We start from the raw sequence: 22,998 nt of genomic DNA on the forward strand, positions 1-22,998 counted from the left end.
TCCAAAAGATCATAAAGAAAGGCCTGGAGTCAGAAAGACCTTGGATTTTTTAGTATCTGTACTAGAAATGAGAGGAGCATGGAACAATTTTTTCAAAACTGTGAAAATAATTGTCATCCTAGAATTCTGTACTCAGCCCAACCGGAATCAAGTGTGAGCAGGGAATGCAGTCATTTGTCATAAATTCAGAGTCGCACAAGATTTACCTCCCATTCATCCACCCTCAGGGAATTACTGGAGGATGTATTCCACCCAGACAAGAAAGTATCCAAGAAAGAGGAATATTTAGGATCTGGGAAACTGGGGATACATTGTAGAATAGATGTGAAGGGAATCCCTAGACCAACAGTTGAGTTGCAGGTTGAGAAAGAAGCCAGACAAGAGTGGAGCATGGAGTGCTGACAGCAGGTGGAATGTCTCCAAAGGGGCGATGTTGGAGGGAACAGATTAGCTGGTGTGTGTGGACGTGTTGAGGGGAGATGAAGAGGGCTGGGGAGTGTGGAGTTGAGTTAGTAAGACAAGCAGCTGCCCCTTTTTTATTTTTAACTTCAGGAAAAACCAAGATACAAAAGAAGGAAATACAAGGGTAGTACCCCCTGTGGTTAGCTGCAGTTCCATATTGGTTGTTAGGATATTAGAATATTTATCTACTCATTAGTAAAGAATTTCTACTCGGAATGCCCTCCCCGTTGTCCACCACATCCCTCAGGTCCCCTGGGCACCTCCCTCCCGTCTCCCCTGGGACCCAGTGTTTAAAAGTTTCATGATCTTCATGGCAGGGTGCCCCAGGACCCTACTCCCCTCTCAGCCTCTGTTCTAATTGCATAGAGTCAGGGTACCAATGAAATATTGTGAACATTACCCCTATTCAGTTGTTAATACTAGTTTACATAATCATGATAGTGTAAATATTGATTTAACTAAAAATTGTGATAAAATTATAGTACGAGGATGCAAGGAAGCAGAATGTATGGGGCAGGAAGGGGTTGTAGTAGATCTAAATCCTTATTTCCCATACTAGGAAATTCATAGATAATATCTGAAGCTGAAAAAAAATTAAAGCTGTATAAGCAACAGAGAAACATAGAAGAAATAGCTATAAGTATTTAAAAGTGGTTCCCTGGGGCGCCTGGGTGGCTCAGTGGGTTAAAGCCTCTGCCTTCGGCTCAGGTCATGATCACAAGGTCCTGGGATCGAGCCCCATATCAGGCTCCCTGCTCGCAGGAGCCTGGTCTCCCCCCCCCCCCCCCGCCTGCCTCTCTGTCCACTTCTGGTCTCTATCTGTCAAATAAATAAATAAAATCTTTAAAAAAAAAAAAAAGGAGGGGGTTCCCTCTGAGGAGTAGAAACTGTGTGAGAGAAAAAGAGTTGGTATAGGGGATTGCTTTTTTTTCCTGAATGGAAAAAAAATAATATAAAATAAATCATTTTTTCTGAAAACTAACTTTACTATTCTAAACAACTTGATTTTCTTTTTTCCAGTGGCAGTATGATCACCTCACCGCTACCTATCTTCTTCTTCTGGCCAAGAAGGCTCGGGGAAGACCAGTTCGTTTAAGGCTTCCTTCTTTTTCCTGTGGACTAGCCAATATCACCCCACTCACAAACATCAAGGTAAATGTTAGAACCTTTTTTTTTTTTTTTTTTTTAAAGATTTTATTTATTTAGGGGCACCTGGGTGGCTCAATGGGTTAAATTTAGCCTCTGCCTTTGGCTCAGGTCATGATCCCAAAGTCCTGGGATTGAGCCCCACATCGGGCTCTCTGCTCTGCGGGGAGCCTGCCTCTCCCTCTCTTTATGCGTGGCTCTCTGCCTACTTGTGATCTCTGTCTGTAGGCTCCGTAGCTCAGGGGTTAGAGCACTGGTCTCGTGATCTCTGTCTGTCAAACAAACAAATAAATAAATAAATAAATAAAATCTTAAAAAAAAAAAGGGATTTTATTTATTTATTTGATAGCACAAGCAGGGGCAGCTTCAGGCAGAGGGAGAGAAATGCAGAAATGATGGAACTTTTGAGTGAACACCAACTACTCTTTTTTTTTTTTTTTAACAGAGAGAGAGGGAGAATCTTTTTTAAAACTTATGTATTTATTTATTATATATATATAGAGAGAGAGTGCGCGCGCACATAGTGGGAGGGGCACAGGGAGAGACTCTTCAAGCAGACTCCCTGCTGAGCTCGGGGTCCAACTCAGGACTCCATCTCACCACCCATGAGATCATGGTCATGAGATCATGACCTGAGCTGAAACCAAGAGTCATAGGCTAAATGGATTGAGCCTCGTTCAGCAGCCTTGTGCTTGCTCCATTCGTGAGTGGATACACCACTGGTGTCAGGGAGCCAGAGGAAAGACGTTTTATGATTTAAATATTTTTGGTGGGGGGGGGATAAAATTTAAATAAGTAAGTAAGTAAATAAATATATATTTTTGGTGAAGAAAATGGGAAATTCTGAACTTGAACCCTAAAAATCTGAATGTTAACATGGCACTGAAATAATCCTCTCCTCCCCTCTGTTTTTCACAAAAGTAATTTCTTTCTTTTTTAAAGATTTTATTTATCTGACATAGAGAGAGACCACAAGTAGGCAGAGAGGCAGGCAGAGAGAGAGGAGGAAGCAGGTTCCCTGCTGAGCTGAGACCCTGTGATGCGGGGCTCAATCCCAGGACCCTGGGATCATGACCTGAGCCGAAAGCTGAGGCTTAACCCACTGAGCCACCCAGGCATCCCACAAAAGTAATTTCTGATTGTTCAGAAATTTTTTTTTTTTAAAGATCTTATTTATTTATTTGACAGAGAGAGATCACAAATAGACAGGCAGGCAGAGAGAGAGAGAGGGAAGCAGGCTCCCCGCTGAGCAGAGAGCCCGATGCGGGCCTCGATCCCAGGACCCTAAGATCATGACCTGAGCCGAAGGCAGAGGCTTAACCCACTGAGCCACCCAGGCACCCTGTTCAGAAAAATTTTAAGCCACAGATAAGCCAAAGAAAAATAGAACTTATCTATGAACCTACTACCTATAGGTTTTATTTGACTGCATCTTTCCAGTCTTTTTTAGTATGCTTATTTACATAATTTATGTATATGCAAGTGCTTTTAAAAGATACTGTATCTTGGGTTGTGGATAAAAATTTTAAATATTGTTGGGACTAAGATTTCTGAAAGAGGATATATTATACTTTATATTATAGACATGAAATGTTTTAATGAATATTTTGATACTCCTTTATGTTGATTGTTTAGGTTTGTTTTGAGCAGTAGTTATAGCTTATGTAATTCAAATTCCTTATATGACTTTGTTGTCACCATGTAAGTTTTTTTATTTTTGTCTTCTTTGTCTCATTTTTCCTTGTCATGAGCATTTAGAATAGTAGAGAAGCTTTACATTTTTGAAAGCACCTGGATCATTCCTAAGAGTTCACATGAGTCTATGTCTTCTGTCTGATTCTTTGTTACCTAAGTTCTGCCTTTCACATCATTTGCTGGCTGGGTGTGGTTCTTTGTAATATAATAAGTCTTCCCTTCAGTTAATTTAGGTTGCAACTTAAGTTATTCTTGCACTAGCAAATTGTACTTTTATTATTCTCAGAGAGAGGTGGTTAGCTCTCTTAATGGAATCCAGTATACCCCAAATGACTACATAGGTGAGGTGATTTTATTTCTTTAGGTCTCAAAACTCTGTAAAAAAAAAAAAAAAAGCCACCTTTTTCATGATCTTGTGTTGAGTCTTCCTCTGACCTGCCTGAATTCCTTTACTGCTTCATTTAACTCTCTTTTTGGCACTTGTCAATCATGTGTTGCAGATATAAGGGATTTTATGTTCTTCCCAAATCCTGCCAGTCTCTTCTTCCCTTCCTAGTTGATATCTTGATCAAACTAAGCACGAAAAGTGTCAGTAGCTGTTATGTAAGGGAATCTTGGGAGTGAGATAATGTCATTCCTCGGTTGGTTTTCTGGTTTGTTCTTGGAGAGCTTTACTGGATTGGTGAATACCCCGTGCGCAGACAGATCTTTCACGCATGGACTTCATGAGTTGTCCTGTCACTCCTCCTGCCCACATTGCCAGACCCTTGAAACTCTCAGACTGAAATGAATCCCTTTAGGTTCAGGAGGACACAAAAACCAAGAACTCTGTTTCTGATCAAGGTAGTTTCAGAAAGGAAGTAGATAAGTCTGTACTTCTAATAAATTCTAATTTTGTCTTAAATTATATGTAAATCATGCATATTAAATTATAATAAACTTTATTAATAAACTTTAGCTAAATTTTTACATTTATGACACCGTAGTTAACAGGCCTGAGACATTTTCCTAAGCCTTTGAATTTTCTTACATCTGGATTGGCCTGATAACAATTTATCTGCTTATAACATTTATGAAGTATTCAAGTGGAAAAGATCTAGGAAGATACTTATTCTTCTCTTTCAACTAATGAGCTTTGACCCTAATCATGTAATTACTTGGGCATTTATGTTATTTAATCAATTTTTATGATAGGTAGACATTTTAATGACAAAAAAATGGAACAGAAATCAAATTTTGGGTTTTCTGATTTGATGCAAATCACTGAAGCTTGAAACAAGGTTCCTTTGTACTCTTCTTGATAGAATCATCCCTTTTCTCTGGGGTGTTGTTTATAAAAAGCAGGTAATCCTGAACTATTAATCAATAGATGGAATTTTCAGTGAAAGCATAATATAGTCTGATCCAAGAATCATAAAAGACTACATCATCAACATATCATTAGCATTTTCAGCCCCATGCTTGCTCTATAACAGTTAAGTTGAAGCAAGACATACATAAAGATAGCACTATGCTGGAATAATAGATGTTGGGTGCCAATAAGGGGCTAGAGGGGTGCTCTAGTGGGTTTAGGAAGGTTTAGGAAGGGAGTGATCACCATAGATGACCCAAACTGGATCCATAGTCAAGTCTAGAAAAAATGGAAAAGAAGGAACACAGTATTCAGGGCAGGATAAATGAATTAGCAAAATCTCAGGCTTTATGTGAGATGTGCTGCATCTCATATAAATGTGCTTTATATATTCTGTTTGCAGTCACTAGACTTTGGTTGAGATGGAGGGATCAAGTAGGGGCAAAGTGAGAGGAAGAGACGGAGGAGGTGAGCTGCGAGAATAGGAGAGATCTAGGTTGTAGAGAACCTTGAAATGCCATATCAGAAGGGTTAAGTTAGACTTTATGCTATAGATAATGGGAGCCATTGATTTTTTAACAAGATAGAATAAGTCACTAGCATGACAGTAATTTAGAAATATTTATCCAGGGACACCTGGGTGGCTCAGTGGGTTAAGCCGCTGCCTTCGGCTTGGGTCATGATCTCAGGGTCCTGGGATCGAGTCCCGCATCGGGCTCTCTGCTCGGCAGGGAGCCTGGTTCCCTCTCTCTCTCTCTCTGCCTGCCTCTCCATCGACTTGTGATCTCTCTCTGTCAAATAAATAAATAAAATCTTTAAAAAAAAAAAAGAAATATTTATCCAGACTTGTTCAGTTAAGAATGTGTATGTTGTTACTCCCTTCTACAGTGCCCATGACAGCCATCATTCATTCAACACTGCTCTTTTCCTCACTGAACCTAGATTTAGCTTTAGTATTTTTCTCCACCTAGCACTCCATGTAGCTAGTTCTATTTCATGATAATTGGAGAACTCTGTCATTTCTGGCTGAGAGGGTGGAAACATTGGTGGCACAGACCATACCGCCTATTTGAATAGTTCATGTCTGAGATGTGTCCATGAATTAGAGCAATGGCAGTGAAACTGGGAAGTACATGATGAGGTGTGAAGAATTCAAGTATAATTGTTTGGCCAGCTAAACTTGATGTTGAAGGGAAGGGAAGGAGAGAGAAATAAAAAATCCAATTATAGGGGCACCTGGGTGGCTCAGTGGGTTAAGTCTCTGCCTTCGGCTTAGGTCGTGATCTCAGGGTCCTGGGATCAAGCCCTGCCTTGGGCTCTCTGCGCATTGGGGATCCACCTCCACCCCCACTAGCCTCTCCGCCTACTTGTGATCTCTGTCTCTCAAATAAATAAATAAAATCTTTAAAAAAATATCCAATTATACTTCATAGTCTTAGGATTTAGAGTATGTCTAGTATACCCTTAGTTTGTAGAGGGGGAAGAATGAGGGAAAATAAATGACTCTAGTGGTATTGTTAGCACAGGATCCCAAATATCCTGTCCCCAGGAGATGTTTCATGGAGCTAGTTTATTCCTAGGAGAAATTACTGCATACTCTGTATGTACTAACAACAAAGAAACCTAAGTCATTTCCCTTCTGTTTACTATTTTGTTGGAGCCTTTTTTTTTTTTAAGATTTATTTATTTATTTGAAGTGGGGGGCAGAGGAAAAGGGAGAGAGAGAATCCTGGAGCAGATGCCCCCTGATTGTGGAGCAAGTCTTAATCCTAGGATCCAGAGATCAGGATTTGAGCTGAAATCAAGAGTCAGATGTTTCACTGACTGAGCCACCCAGGTGCCCCTTTAGACCTTTTTATGTTATTTGTGTGCTGTTACAGTGATTATCTGATGATAATAAGCAAAATAGTATGGCATATAATGTAAAAATGTTCCAAGACATGTTATTTGAGAGTCCAAGATTCTCTTACATAATAATTTATATTAGAGCTTTTTGACTTTTTATTTTCTGTCCTAGATGGTGAGCTCCTTCAGATACTATCTTCTTTGTTTCTGCTTCCAGGGCCTTGCCCTGTGCCTTGAACATACTCTTTTTTTTTTTTAATTTTTTATTTCTTTTCAGCGTAACAGTGTTCATTGTTTTTGCACCACACCCAATGCTCCATGCAATCTGTGCCCTCTCTAATACCCACGACCTGGTTCCCCCAACCTCCCACCCTCCGCCCCTTCAAAACCCTCAGATTGTTTTTCAGAGTCCTTAGTCTCTCGTGGTTCACCTCCCCTTCCAATTTCCCTCAACTCCCTTCTCTTTTAAAAATTGAATCATGTTGGTGTTGTCTCTAAGTTTTTCTGGTTTTCAATAGCCAAAGAATCTGAGTCTAGAAGATATGACGACAAGTGATGAAAACCATGTACCTGGATTGATAGACTATGACTGGTGTAGAGACAGTCCATCAGCAGGTGTGGCCACTCCTCAAACACCACAGGTTAGTTGTTTGTATTACTACTCAAAGCGGTGTATGTCTTAGTTATGGAAACATCTAGACTCTCATTGGGTGTGTGTAGTAGTTCCATGTAATATGCAGTATTGTGTATGTGCTTGGAAATTTAATGAATTCCTAAGCCATTGAAAACATTAATGAGAGATTGTTGGAATATGTATGAAAGGGAAGCCAGTTATTTCCAAGTTGAAGAAAGCCAAGATCCCATTTTGGAGCACTTTACTGCTCCTCGTTTTGCTTTTTTCTCCCATTCTTTCCCTTCCCCTCTTTCGCCTCCCTTTCTTTCATCTCCCCTCTCCCATTCCAAAAATGAGGTCTAGCTTACATGTGGTTAATTATTCACCATTTTAGTCTACAATTCTCTGTGTTTTGACAAATGCATACAGTCATGTAACCACCATCAAAATCAAGAACTGTTCTGTTTCTCCCCGAAATGCCCTCATGCTTCTTCGTCGTCAACTCCATATTCCTCCCCAACTCAGAGAAGCAACTGATCTGTTCTTTTTCCTTTTGATAATCTTTTTTTTTTTTTTAAATCTTACTGGTGAAAAATCTTATTGGTGTTTGTTGAACTTATGGGATGTACAATGAATGTTATTCCTCCGCTGTCTTTGAGGGGCCACGTGGAGCGCGCTCCTTCCTCCAGCGGTGAAATGCAGGAGTAGGGATGCTTGTTTCTGCTCGGGAATGCCACTAGACACTTAAATCCAGGGATTTTTTTTTTTTTAATATTTATTTATTTGAGAGCCAGAGAGAGACAATGAAAGAGAGAGAGCATGAGAGAAGAGAAGTCAGTGGGAGAAGCAGACTTCTGCTAAGCAGGAAGCCCGATGCGGGACTCGATCCCGAAATTCCAGGATCATGACCTGAGCCGAAGGCAGTCACTTAACCAACTGAGCCACCCAGGCGCCCCAAATCCAGGGCTTTTACTGGGGCCTGGTTACACAGGCTCTCTTTGTCAGTGCTATCAGTCATAATCACAGAAATTCTAGACTACTAGAAGGAAAGCTGATATTCATCATAAATCACACTGCTTGTAGTCTGTACAACCTGGTACGGCAGGGTTCGGTTCCCCAGCTATACAAACAGGTACAAACAGACTTGTGTTGGGAACTTCCTAAAAGCTCACTTCCCAGATTCCAGCCAGGACCTACTATGCTAACTCTTGTGCACAGCAAGGCCCTTGTTATATATGTGTAAGAGTCCCACTGTGTGTATACTTGGGAGTGGGATGAGTATCATCAACCTTACCAGCCATTTTTCCCTCCAAGTGGTTGTATTAATTATACTTCAACCAGCAGTAGAAGCATGTTGCCATTGCTCCACATATTTAACTATCTGATGAGTATAAAGTTATATCTCCACTGTTGAAAAGTCCATTCTTTCACCACTGGATCTACAGTGGTACTTCAGTCATATATCAAGTTGTTGGAGCGTGTTTATTTATGGGTTATATTTTTGTTTTATTGGTTTATTTTCACTAATACTAGACTTCTTAATTACTTTAATTTTATAATTGTTCCCTCTATCTAGTTGGCCAGTTTCCTCCCATCTTATTCTTCTTTAGGAAGTCTTAGCTATTCTTGTCCCTGTGCATTTCCGTATACATTATAGAATCATTTTGACAAATTTCACATATATTCAAATGTTGAAATTGCATTGAATTTAAGATTCAATTTGGGAAAAATTGAAATCTGGACCCTCAAATCCCCCTATCCATAAACACAGTACATCTCTTAATTTATTAGGTTTTAGATAATGGCTTTCAATAAACTTTTACAAATATCCCCAAAAAAGTATATTTTTTTTATTAGATTTATTCCTAAGTACTCTTTTTTCCTGCTGTTGGGATGGTAGGTGTTTTAAAATCATATTTTCTATTACTGGTGTAGGGATATGAAATTGATTTTTATGTATTGATCTTATATTCAACAACTTTCCTAAACTCTTAAATTCTTGTAATGTGTTGTTTGTTTGATTTTTTGAGAGAGAGTGAGTGTGTGAGCTGGGGGTAGAATTTGGGGAAGGGGCAGCAGGAGAGAATCTTGAACAGACTCTATGCTGAGTGGGGAGCCCAGTGCAAGGCTTGATCTCACAACCTTGAGATCACAAACCTGAGCCAAAACCAGGAGTCGGAGGCTTAACCATCTGAGCCACCCAGCCTCCCCTGTCTATATTTTTTGAGTGTTCTGTGTAGAAAAGTATATCATCTGTGTATGGCAATTTTGTTTCTTCCTTTCTAATTCTTATGCCTTTAATATCCTCTCTTTTATTACTATACTTAGTAGGCCTAGCAATATAGTAGACAGTCTGTGTTCTTCCCAATCATAAAAACAAACAAATAAATAAATAATGTTGCTTTTATCATTAACTATGTTTGTTTTCTCTTTCTTTCTTTCTCTCTCCCTCTTTTACCTTCCCCCTCCCCCTCTCCCTCACTGTCTTTCTCCCCGTCCTTGTCATTCTTCCTCTCTTCACTGCACCTCCCGCCTCTTACTTATCAGGTTAAGACATGTTCTTCATTTTAGTCCCATTTTGCTAAGGTTAGTTTAAAAACCATGAATCTCTGTTGCAGTAAACAAATTAGGTAAACTTTACTTACTAAGATAATCATCTGTTTTTGTTCCTTTCATTAATGGAGTATGTTACATGTTATATGAATACTTAAAAAAATTTTTTTTAAAGATTTTATTTATTTGATAGAGATCACAAGTAGTCAGAGAGGCTGGCAGGGAGAGAGGAGGAAGCAGGCTCCTCGCCGAGCAGAGAGCCCGATGTGGGGCTTGATCCCAGGACCCCGAGACCACAACCTGAGCCGAAGGCAGAGGCTTTAACCCACTGAGCCACCCAGGTGCCCCATCAATACTTTTGATGTTAAACCAGTCTTGTATTCTTTATATAAGCCCAGTTTACTATTTTTTTAATACATTGCTGGGTTTAATTTGCTAAAATTTGTTTAGAATTTTTGCTTCTATGTTCTTAAATGAAATTGGCCTATAACTTTTTTCTTCTGAAAATTTTAATTTTATTATTACAGAAGTAATATATGGATATATTCATCCTGCAAAACATTCAAACAATATAGAACAATGTCAAATAATGAGTGAAAGGCTTTTTTTCTCCTTTTCTTGCCTTCCATCCCATTCTGTATTAATCTTATCTGATTTGGGTATTATGATTATATTAGTTTTCTAAAATGAATTGGAATGTGTTCCTTTCCTTTTTAATTCTCTGGAATGGTTTAAGAACTAGGTATTATATTTTCCTTGAATGCAAGTAGTATGAATTCGGTTCCCAAACCTATGCGAAATTACAGATTATTAAAGGAGACTTTTGGAGATGCCTGGGTGGCTCAGTCGGTTAAGCTGCTGCCTTTAGCTCTGAAGGTCATGATCTCAGGGTCCTGGGATTGAGTCCCACATTGGGCTCTTTGCTCAGTGGGGAGCCTGCTCTTTCTGCCTCTGCCTGCCTCTCTGCCTGTGCTCCCCAGCCCCAGACAAATAAATAAATAAATAAAATCTTAAAAAAAAAATAAATAAAGGAGACTTTTGCTTTCCATAAACCCAGAGTCAAGGCCAGGACAGACACATTTTTGCACGAAACTCCTTTCCAGGGCAGAATTATATTTAATTCTCCCTTTCATTTTAGTTACAGCCCCTTTTGGTTTTTCTTGAGAGCTTTAGTTCTAGGTCTAAGGCTTCCATGCCTGTTAAAACCCATTCTGTCATTTATCTGACATAGTAGGTAGTTACCCTTAGAGCAGTGGACATTTAGTTTCAGCCTTGATTACTTCTCTGGATTCATGCTCCTCTTTTTAGTTTGCCCTCTGAGGATTTTCCTTACTTTTGTGGCAAGCTCAACCATAAATTCAGAAGGATTAAAAAGTATTTTGTATCCAACATTTCTGTTAGAGTATTTTCACATGGTTTTTCTGCTCTAATCATTGACTAAACTTTTATTTTTTGATACGTGTTAGAGACAGACCATGGCAATCTAGGCATAGGAAACAATTCTTAGGGATTTATTTGTGGCCTCTCTCAGTATTGCCTAGATCTGGGTATGTTTGATTTAACATTTGACCTGAAACATGTTGAAATGATCCGTCAATAGAACAGACTGAAGTGATCTACATGTACTGAAGAGAACTGAATATTACATTTTCAAATTTCCTGATATTGCCAATAATGTCCTTTTGAGAGTATTTCATTTTAATAAAAATGGTGTAAGGTAATTTGCAAATGATTAAGGCATGTTGTAGAGAAATTGACTTTTCTTCTTCATCAGTGTGCTTTATCCAGGAACTTTTTTTTTCCAGTTTGCCAAGCATTGGACAGAATCAAATGGTCTGGAATCTAAATCATTAACTCCAGTATTATGCAGAGCATCTGCCAATAAGTTAAAGAACAAAGAGAATGTACCTACGCCTAAGTCTGCTGTAAAGGATGATGACTGCTTTGTATTTCCTGAGCCGAAGACTCCAGTTAATAAGAACCAGTATAACAGAGAAATACTCTCCACACCAAATCATTGCACTACACCCTCAAAAGGTATTTGTATGTGGACTAATCAGTGGTACAATACTTTAAATTCCATTCTGCTTACCATCTAAATAAACCTGTAACAGGTCAGAAATGACTAGCATTGCTCTCAGGAATTTCTGCTTTTCTATCGTACGTTATTTGCATTGGTTGAAATGAAAGCATTTTAGTCAACTTCTAATTTTTCTTAAGTGATTTTTTTTTTCTTTTTCACTTATATGGAGTTGAATTATAGCATCATAGAATATCAAAGCCAAAAGGCAAGTTGGAGCTCATCTCATCCACCTGCATTTTTCACAGCCAAAGAACCTGAGACTCAGAGGAGTGATTTGCCCAAGGTTATATATCCAGGTTTAGACTTTGCTTTCTCCTTTGCCCCCACTTATCATGGCTAAAGCTAAAGTCTCTGCTGAGCCCTTCTTACTCATGTGGATCTCCAGTTCTGGTATCTGATCCTGTTCGTGCCCCTATCCCAGCAGACAGGAGAGACCTGTGATGTCCTTCTAGGTATCTAGATCTGTGTCCCGATATTACAACTTTCTCATTGCCCTTGGTTTCCTCATCAGCTCAGTCATCACCAATTATGTAAGCTGTTTCCTTTATGACACCTCAGTGTTTTCTTGCTGGCTTCATTTGAGCACATTCTGTTTTGTTAATGTACCTCTTAAGACACAGTGCTTAGAACTGAGCGCAGTTTCCTAGTACTGGGTCTCATATGGGTAAGACCATAAGTGTCATAAGAGTAGAATTCTGTCTGCCATGTCCATTGAAGCATGGTATAGTATATAGTAGGGGCCATGTTTATTGTCTGGTACATAGTAGGTGCCCAATTCCTGGTATATGGTAGAACCATATCTGATGAATGAAGGAATAAATAAATTAAAGCCTGAGAGGTTTTATTTACCATGTCTATGTCACTTTTTAAAATGACCCCTAAACATTTTTGGCCTTTTTTCCAGCAATTGTGACATACTCTTTTTTTTTTTTAAAGAGAGAGAGAGAGAAAGTGAGTACATGTGTGAGTGGGGAGAGGCAGAGGGAGAAGGAGAGAGAAAATTTCAAGCAGAGGGTGGGGTTTGATCTCATGACCCTGAGAACATGACCTGGGGTGAAATCAAGAGTCAGAGGCTTAACTTACTGAGCCACCTGGGAGCCCCTGATCTACTCTTGTTTTATGTTAAGAGCCTCACGAACCCAAATTCTGAAACACTGCCATGAGAACTGCTGCTAAATCACATCCCGCCATTGTGCTTTCAGTTTACTAGTGGGGCTGAGAGACAGCTCCAGAGCTCTATTTCTTATAAAGATAGTATAATATTCTGTCAGAATATTTACTGTAAGTTCTATTATTATGTTAATGGCATTTTCTCATTCATCAACTCAAACAATACTTTCCCCAGAATTGTGAGGCTGGTTTGTTATGATAACCTTTTGTGGCTGCTTGGGGTTATTATGAGGGCTTAGTGAGATAACATCTGGATATAGTGGGACCTTAGTAGGAGCATCTGTTGCATTTTTTCTTGTTTTTAAAAGATTTATTTATTTATTTATTTGATAGAGAGAGAGAGAGAGAGATCACAAGTAGGCAGAGAGGCAGGCAGAGAGAGAGGAAGAAGCAGGCTCCCCGCCAAGCAGAGAGCCCGATGCTGGGCTCGATTCCAGGACCCTGGGACCATGACCTGAGCCGAAGGCAGAGGCTTTAACCCACTGAGCCACCCAGGCGCCCCTGTTGCATTTTTTCTTAATGGGGGTTGTTTCTCTTGGTATTTGTTAATAATATAGCTACAACATTCTTTGTCAATCAGGGAGTTGGGTAAGGAGATAAAATGGACTTTAGCTCACTGAGGGCTTTTTTTTTTTTTTTTAAAGACTTTGATGTTTACAGTCCCTTCTGTAACTGTGTGTGTGTTTTAAGATTTTATTTATTTATTTGACAGACAGAGATCACAAGTAGGCAGAGAGGCAGGCAGAGAGAGAGGAAGGGAAGTAGGCTCCCTGCTGAGCAGAGAGCCCGATGTGGGGCTCGATCCCAGGACCCTAGGATTATGACCTGAGCAGAAGGTAGAGGCTTTAACCCACTGAGCCACCCAGGTGCCCCAGTGTGTGTGTTTTAACTTTAGTTTTTATTGTTTTTAAGATTTACTTGTTTATTTTATTAAGAGAGAGTGCGCATGCATGTGTGTGAATGTGTTGGGGGAAGGGCAGAGGAAGGGAGAGAATCCTCAATAGATTTTCTGCTGAGTACGGAGTCCATCATGGGGCTCAATTCCAGGACCCCTAAATCATGACCTAAGCCAAAATCAAGTCGGCTGCCCAACCAACTGAGCCACCTAGGTGCCCCTGTGTTTTTTAACTATTTGTGTAATTCTGAAGGTATTGACATATGCATAGTTTGGAATTTTTAGTGTTAAAGTGTCATCAGTTTGTCTGTCTTATCCCTGTGTGAAAAATTATCTGTCAAAATGAATTATTGGCCATTTTTCTTTATTTTATTTTTAAAGATTTTAATTATTCAAGAGAGTGAGAGCATGAACAGGGGGAAGGACAGAGGGAGAAGCAGACTCCCCACTGAGCAGGGAGCAGGGTGTGGGGCTTGATCCCAGGACCCTGGGATCATGACCCATGCCCAAGGTAAACACTTAACCCACTGAGCCACCCACGTAGCCCTGGTTATTTTTCTTTAAACATAAGAGCCACCTACAGAAGCTAGTGGCTAAAGCCCCGATTGATAGCTTACATTAGTGCTTTGCATTTGACTTTGACTCTGAGTCATTTCTGATATTAGCAGTAATCACTTTACTGAATTTTGTACAATCCACTTAGTGACAATTTGTCAAAGAGTAACTGTGTATAGTAGTAGATACTCTTTGTGTACAAAGATGAAAACTCTTTTCAGAGATACCCATGAGTGATCTTATTTTCTTATTCTTGTGAAACCAGTGAAAAACAGTGCTGAATAGTCATAAACAAAACCTCTAATGTCTTTTTAAAAACTCGATATCTTATACTTATTATAAAGTGTTATTACTTCTGGGGCGCCTGGGTGGCTCAGTGGGTTAGGCTGCTGCCTTCGGCTCAGGTCATGATCTCAGGGTCCTGGGATCGAGTCCCACATCGGGCTCTCTGCTCAGCGGGGGGTCTTCTTCCCTTCCTCTCTCTCTGCCTGCCTCTCTGCCTACTTGTGATCTCTCTCTCTCTGTCAAATAAATAAATAAATAAATCTTTAAAAAAAAAAGGAAAAAAAATAAAGTGTTATTACTTCTAAAGTGTATGTAAGTTTTAGATCATGAACAAAAACTTAACTAATCACTGGTAGCCGAATTTATTAGTGCGAATTTGTCACAAGCTGGTTACAAACACCCTCGTAGAATCAAACACAAAATTCTCTAATAGGAATATAAAAATAACCAAAGCTCACAGCGGTTTAATAACTTTGTCAAGACTTCATAAGACTGTTTTCTTTGCCTAACAGGAGTTGAGTAGGACTAGGAATTGAATTAACACCTCTCTACTGTTTCACTTAAAAACATAAATTGGATCCTTGTATAAATACAGATTGACTTATTTATAGATGGGAAAATCAGTAGCCATAAAATCTTTGTGTATATGATCTATTTAAATTTATCATATAATATTTATAGTATAATTTTAAGCATGGCCTCAGTTTTGCAAAGAAGGAAAAGAGGAGCCACACGTGCAAAGCAAAATGATATTGTTTTTGTTATAAATCACATGGAAACATTTCTTTAAATAATTAGAACTTAATAGCTCTGGCCGAGTGTTTATAGTATTTCTGAATCACTGAATCAGTGATGTATGTGTTATTGAAAGAAGTTTTGAAACCATAATATGTCACCTGCACATGGTTTGTGTTTCTTGTTTTTCTAATAGCCAGACACCAGTGCCCGAAAGAAACCCCAATTAAAACACCAGCAGATTCAGCAGGAATAGAGAAGTTAATGACAGGTGTCATTAGCCCTGAGAGGCGGTAAGTGTTCTGTTCTTTAGATTCTTTAATCTTCAGTATATGTAACTAGATTCTTTTTTTCATGTATGATAAACCTGATTAAGGTAACAAACCATTGTATAAATTATGCTGGAGACTATGGAAATGTCTAGCTGAATGACAGTGGTCTGTGGCCATTCCTGGAGCTGTTGCTGCTGCCTTCCTCATGGAAGACAAGGGTGGAATTCTGAAACTCCTCAGGAGTAAGACTAGCACTTCACCATATGGCAGGCTGGGAAGACAGTGGCCCTGGCCCTGGCCCCAGCCAGGTGGTACTTTTCTGAGGCCCATCTCTTCATATGCTTCTGCCGTATATAGACATCCACTGACAGCAGTTTCTCAGATAGTAAAGATACCAATGGATGATTCAGAGAAAACTCATTCCTCTTGTGGGGACAGCTCTGCAGCATTCATGACCCTTCCTTGTCTTTTATAGCTATTTTTTTAAGCCACATCCATTTTGAGGACAATTGGGGAAATTAGACCATGAACTAGATATTAGATAGTAATATAGCATTATTATTAATTTTTTGATGTCCTGTTGGTATTTTGTTTATGTAGAAGAGGTCCTTATTCATTGGCTATGTGTGCTGAAGTGTTTCAGGGTGAAGTCTCAGGATATCTTCAGGCAGGTTACTTTCAGATTGGTCAGCAAAGATGCACATACATTTAACATATTTATTTATGTATATATGTAGAGAAAGCAAATGTGGCAAAATACTAACTAACAACTTTTGAATCTAAGAATATATATGTGTGTTTGCTGTACTATTCACTCAACTTTTCTGTATATTGACTTTTAAAAAAAAGCTAGGGGAGAAATAGTTTTGTCAAGTGGCAGTTGGCCGACGGGAGGAGTGTGACTGCATTTCCAGTGGGGGATGGCTTTTGTGCTTCCTGGAGAGTGAGCATGCTCGAGTGGGCTGTGAGGGCCCCAGCTGCCAGGAAGCCCAGCTTTACTCATGGTTTTTTATTCTTAAGATGTCGCTCAGTGGAACTGGATCTCAACCAAGCACATGTAGAGGATACTCCAAAGAGAAAAGGAACCAAAGTGTTTGGGAGCCTTGAAAGGGGATTGGATAGGGTTATCACTGTGCTTACCAGGAGCAAAAGGAAGGGCTCTGCCAAAGGTGGGCCAAGAAGACTAAAGGTAAGTGGACTGGAATTCTTTAATATGGTTTTCTGAAGCTGACTGCTAACTGGATTTTTTATTTTTTGATTTTTTAATTTCATGCATTTTGATGCAATGGGCTTTGAGAATGCAGAGGTTAATTATATATACTTGCTCCTTTCAAGGAGCAAATCACTGTAGTTAAAATACTCAGCAGTTAATCACAGAGGCAACATGGAGGTGGGGAAACACAGGGCATATATGAGGAATTGAGAGCTGCCTCGAGGATGGGGACTAGAGCTTAATTGTCATATCTCTGGCATGTGGGAAATTCCCTGACACATGGATACCTTTGTAGGCCCTCACAAAGTATTTGAATGCATAGGAAGTGAATTTGAACTTTGAGTGTGTTGTATGTGAAGAAAATAGCAGCAGACTGGGAAGGTAGGCCGAGAGGTCCACACAGGCCCAAGAGGTTTAGACCTTATTTGATAGTCCTGTTATTCCTTAAAAGGCTTAATGTGTCAGTGGTGTGGATAATATGTTTCAACTGGTAAAAGAAAGGAAAAAGAAGTTATTTTGGATATAAAATACTTCTTTACTCTCTTGGATTCTCTCAGCATTTCTTCAGACATCTAATGAATAACATATTTTTGGGGGGGAAGTAAGAGGTAAAGGTATGAAAAGATATAGCCCATGTCACTAAGGATCTCATAGAGTGGCAGTGAAGCCAGCCAGGGATGGTGTTCTGTGCTGTGGTAAAAACGTGTTCCAAGACGTGTGGGGCGTGAAGGAGGGGAGAGAAGATGGCAATGTTCCCTATGGTTTGGGGAGTGGGTCTGTGTTTAGTTTTTGCACTGAGACTCTTTGGGGCAAATCTGGACAGGTTTGGGGAAGGAAAATGATGAGCTGTTGGGCAGAAGTGTGCTTCAGGGGAGAATATTCGTTTATGTCCTGTTTTAAAGTGGAAGAAGATAGGACTTCTCCATTAATGTTTGTTGCCTTGTTAAACTTGTATAATGCACTGAGAAGTGTTGCACATCTCTGTTCCTTAAGTATAGTTTGTCCTCTTGTTCTAAGATTTTTCTAGATGGAGACAGTTCTGAAATATTTTAAATCCTGACATTGGGATTAAGAAAACCATAGTGTCATTTCCCTGAAAAACAGATGAAATTAAGGAAACATGCCCAATCATATACATTATTGAGAGGCCAAGTGGTTTTCAGATACTGATGGCTAATATGCTAAAAGTGTTCACCTGTGTAAATTGTTTGGAACCTGAATGCATTTTCCAATAAGAACTGCTGTGTTAGTTGACTTTCCAGGTATTCTCTAATACTTCCAAGATATAGTTTGGGAATGAGAAGACCTGAGTTCTAGCCTTAGCTTTGTACTGTGTAGCTTGGATAAGCCATTTTATCCTTGACTGCTTCAGTTTTCTTATTTGTAAAAATTGGAGATCATCTCTACCCCAGCAACTTCACAGAGCTGGGATGTGTAAACAAAGCTGTCTCTGTGAGATGCACATGAAATGTTCTATTTTATCAGGTGTTCCAGTGTTGAGTAGCATTGTTTCTATCCATGTTGAACATTTTAACCCCAATGGAGCAGAAACACAGCCCTAATTAGCACACCCCTAACATTGGAAACTTGACCTTACTTTGGATCTTTAACCCTTTATAATGCTTTAAGTTTTGCAGAACTGCAGAGCTTGCTTTAGGAAATTAGTTTCATTTTTTTCCCCTCCCTACTTCTTATATTAAAAGATTATAAATTTACAGAAAATTTAAAAGGTTGGTACAAAGAACACCTTACATTTTTAAGACAGCAAATCATGTAGTTAAGCCCTCTTGTAGGAAGCCATCTGTAAAAATCTGAAACTTAAACAAATTAGGGTTAATTCTTTATTTTACAAAAGGTATCACTAAAATTGTGATTTGAAAGTGTTCTGCTTATTTTCTTGACAAAGCCAATTTAGTTTGGCAAAATAGCCCTGGATGGGAACCCAGCAGACAAAAGGTCCTGCATTAGCTTTCATAACCTGAAGCTGGGTTCCTAAAACTCCGGTCATTTAACTCACCTTCATAGTGGCATATCATCTGCCCTGTTATTTATCTGGCATTTTCTTTATATTGACTCTTTAAAAGAAAACCCAAATTTACAGAGGTATAATTGACATAAGTAAACTGTACTTACTAAAAATGCATGATTCGGGGCACCTAATTGGCTCAGTGGGTTAAGGCCTCTGCCTTCAGTTCAGGTCATGATCTCAGGGTCCTGGGATGGAGCCCCGCATCAGGCTCTCTGTTCAGCCGGGAGCCTGCTTTCTGCTCTCTCTGCCTGTTTCTCTGCCTACTTGTGATCTGTCTGTCAAATAAATAAATAAAATCTTTAAAAAAAATTTATAAAAAATAAATGCATGATTAATATACTTTGGCATTATATAATATAAACACCTGTGAAATTAATACCACAATTAAGATGGCTAACTTTTTAAAAACTTGAGTTTATTTTTTTTATTGTTTTTTAAAGATTTATTTATTGTAAGGAGAGAACGTGTGTGCGAATTTGGGAAGCACAGGGAGAGAGAAAAGTGAGAATTTTCAAGCAAATTCCCCGCTGAACGCATAAGAGCATGACCTGAGCCAAAATCAAGAGTAGATGCTCAACCGACTAAGCCACTCAGGCACCCCTTGAATTTATTATTAGTTTTTGCTAATTATGTTTTTCCAAATCAGATTAGAACAAATATGTAAATACTAAAACAAAACTATAGTTGACCCTTTGAACAACATGGGTTTGAACTGTGTGAGTCACTTATATGTATATTTTTTTCAACAAATATATTGGGCAGATTTGGGGGGGATTTGCAACAATTTGGAAAAACTCAGAAACCACATAGCCTAGAAATATCAAAAAAATTAAGAAACAGTTATGTCATGAATGCACAAGATATATGTAGATATTAGTCTATTTTATTTAAAAACATAAGATATAAACATATTATAAAAAGTTAAAATTTATCAAAACTTATGCACACAAACATACTGTGTATGGCACCATTCACAGTTGAGAGAAATGTGAACAAACTTAAAGGTGCAGTATTAAATCATAACTGCATAAAATCAGCTATAATACATGTCGTACTACTATAATGATTTCATAGCTACCTTCTGTTGCTCTTGTGGTGAGCTTATGTAGCAAGTATCTGCTTAAAAATGCTGTGTGATGTGGGGTGCCTGGGTGGCTCAGTGGGTTAAATGTCCATCTCTTGATTTCAGCTTCGGTCATGATCTCGGGGTCCTGGGATTGAGCCCCGCATTGGGCTCCCTGCTCAGGTGGAGTCTGATTGTCCTCTGCTTCTCACCCTGCTTGTGCTCTCTCTCAGATAAATAATAATAATAATAATAATAATAAAAACAAAAAAGAAAAGATAAAGTTAAATAAAATCCCATGAAAAACACTGTGTGATGCTAATCATTTCCATGTGAGCAGTTCGTCTCTTCAGTAAATTGCGTATTACAGTAAAAAATGATCACTGGCTGTTCCTGCATATTCTTTCATCATTTTAGGGCAATGCCTTAGACCTTGAATAATGCTAGGGGACCCATAGGAAGTGCTACTAGTGATGCTGGAAGTACCCCCAAGAAGCACAGAAAAGTCATGACATTACAAGAAAAAGTTGAATTGCTTGATAGATACCATAGATTGGGGTCTGTAGCTATGGCCACCCACCATTTCAAGATAAATAAATCCAGTAAAAGGACCATTGTTTAAAAAAAAATGGTAGGGGAGGATTTGTGAAGCCTTGCTGCAGTTATGCCTTGCACTTTTTGCAAAATGCTGTTTTTTAAAATCTCATGTTGAAAATGAAGCTTTTATGTGGGTGCAGGATTGAAAGGCAGATGAAAAGGCGTACCTGTAAACTTTAATATGATTTGAGAAAAGATGAAGTCATGTTATGAGAACTTAAAGCAAAAGGAAGGTGAAGTATCTAAAGTTGGAGAATTTAATGCTAGCAAAGGATGGTTTGATAATTTTAGAAAGAGGTTTGGTTTAAAAAAGTTCAAGGTCACAGGAAAAACAACTTCTGACCAAGAGGCAGTAGATACTGGTTCCCAGATGCCATTAAGAAAATCATTGAGGAAAAAGGATTTCTTCCTGAACAGGTTGTTTTTTTGTTTTTGTTTTTATTTTTGAACAAGTTTTTAATGCAGACAAAAATACTCTATTCTGGGGGTGGGGACAGTGCCACAAAAGACATTTATTAGTAAAAAAGGAGAAGGAGCACCAACATTTAAGGCAGGGAGGGATGGTCTAACTTTGTTGTTTCATGCAGTACAGTCGGGGTTATGACTAGCACTGCCCTTGTTTATATAGCTGCTAGCTCCCAAGTCTTGAAGGGAAAACATGCCCACCAGCTGCCAGTCTTTTGTTTGTACAAGAAGGTCTAGATGAGAACACTTTTTCTGGATTGATTCTATCAGTGCTTTGTCCCTGAAGTCAAGAAGTACCTTGCCCATAAAGGATTACCTATTAAAGTTCTTTTGATATTGGGCAAAGCTGCTGGGTCACCCAGAACCCCCTGAGTTCAACACTGAAGTGTCAAAGTGGTCTGCTTGTCCCCAAACACAATGTCTCTAATTCAGCCTCAAGAAAAGGGGGTCATAAGGACCTTTAAGGCTCATTACACCCAGTACTCTCTGGAAAGGATTGTCAGTGTTATGGAAGAGAATGTCATTCAAAGTCTAGAAGGATTACATCATTGAAGATGCCATTGTTGTAACAGAAAAAGTCATGAAAGCCATTAAGCCGGAAACGACGAATTTCTGTTGGAGAAAACTGTCCACATGTTTTGCATGACTTCACAGGATTTATGACAGAGCCAAGCAAGAAAATCATGAAGGAGTTCATAGATATGGCAAAAAAAAAAAAAAAAGGAAAAAAGAAAAAAGAAAGAAAAAAAAAGGTGTGTGTGGGAGTGTTTCAAGATACGGGTCTTGGAGAAATTCAAGAACCAATAGACGCCACACCCGAAGAATGAGCAGAAGATGAATTGATGGAGATAAGTGCTTCTGAAACAGTGACAGATAATGAGGAAGAAGACATAGAAGAAGCAGTACCAGAAAGCACATTGACATTAGACAGTCTGGCTGAAAGGTTTCCATTATTCAGGACTGCTTTTGATTCCTTTTATGACATGGATCCTTTTATGATATGAGCACCGAAACTAAAGCAAACAGCAGAAGGAGGATTGGTACCGTACAGAAACATTTTCAATGAAATGAAAAAGCATGAAGTCAGGGACGCCTGGGTGGCTCAGTTGGTTGGACGACTGCCTTCGGCTCAGGTCATGGTCCTGGAGTCCCAGGATCGAGTCCCGCATCGGGCTCCCAGCTCCATGGGGAGTCTGCTTCTCTCTCTGACCTTCTCTTTGTTCATGCTCTCTCTCACTGTCTCTCTCTCAAGTAAATAAATAAAATCTTAAAAAAAAAAAAAAAAGAAGCATGAAGTCAGACAGAAATTACGATGTACTTCCATAAAGTTTCACCAAGTGTGCCTGCCCCTCCTGCCTCCCCTTCTACGTCTTCCACCTCTGCCACCCCTGAGACCGCAAGACCAGCCCTTCCTCTTCCTCCTCCTTCTCAGCCTGCTCAACATGAAGATGAGGATGAAGGCTTTTATGCTGATCCATTTTCACTTAATGAATGGTAAACAATCATCATGCCATACAGTTAGTAAACTTATCTATGCGTATGTGTGTCTTTGTGTGAGTATCTCATAGCAGTACAAGAATCATATGAGACATTTTTGTGTCATCATCATTTGCCTAAGTATTCATTGTATAGAACATTGTGTGCAGGACCCACAGAAGTGGATTGTCTGTCTTTACTTAGACATAAGGTGAGTGGTATTTACTATAAAATTAGTAATGTGTTAGTTTTCTTACTGTTCTATAACTTTGCTTTCAAAGAATTATGTTACTGTACAGTATGCTTCTCTTGTGATTGGAGAAACTGCGTCTCAGCCTATCATCACCAGCAAGTGGTTTTTTAAAAAAATGTTTCTAATACTGTATTATGAGTATGACTGTATTACTGTATCCCATAAAAATTTTATAATCATTTGTTCATTAGTGTATAGGCTAAGCTACTGTGAAGCGATCATGTTGATTACACTAGGTTATC

The 22,998-nt window shown here is 39.1% G+C and overlaps 1 protein-coding gene across 4 annotated transcripts in view; it reads left to right on the top strand.

Moving 5' to 3' along the window:
* Nucleotides 1–22,998, top strand: part of MELK (maternal embryonic leucine zipper kinase) — an 88,683-nt gene that overhangs the window by 61,589 nt on the left and 4,096 nt on the right. For all 4 annotated transcript variants that reach the window (XM_045081573.1, XM_045081575.1, XM_045081574.1 and 1 more), the window contains 5 exons: nt 1,483–1,614; nt 7,018–7,140; nt 11,471–11,702; nt 15,585–15,681; nt 16,681–16,849. In XM_045081573.1, the coding sequence (XP_044937508.1) occupies nt 1,483–1,614; nt 7,018–7,140; nt 11,471–11,702; nt 15,585–15,681; nt 16,681–16,849 (753 nt within the window). The remainder of the gene's footprint in view (nt 1–1,482; nt 1,615–7,017; nt 7,141–11,470; nt 11,703–15,584; nt 15,682–16,680; nt 16,850–22,998) is intronic.

Source organism: Mustela putorius, unplaced genomic scaffold (genome assembly GCF_011764305.1).
Source record: "Mustela putorius furo isolate JIRA1106 unplaced genomic scaffold, ASM1176430v1.1 tig00000580_pilon_pilon_pilon, whole genome shotgun sequence".
Taxonomy (NCBI): domain Eukaryota; kingdom Metazoa; phylum Chordata; class Mammalia; order Carnivora; family Mustelidae; genus Mustela; species Mustela putorius.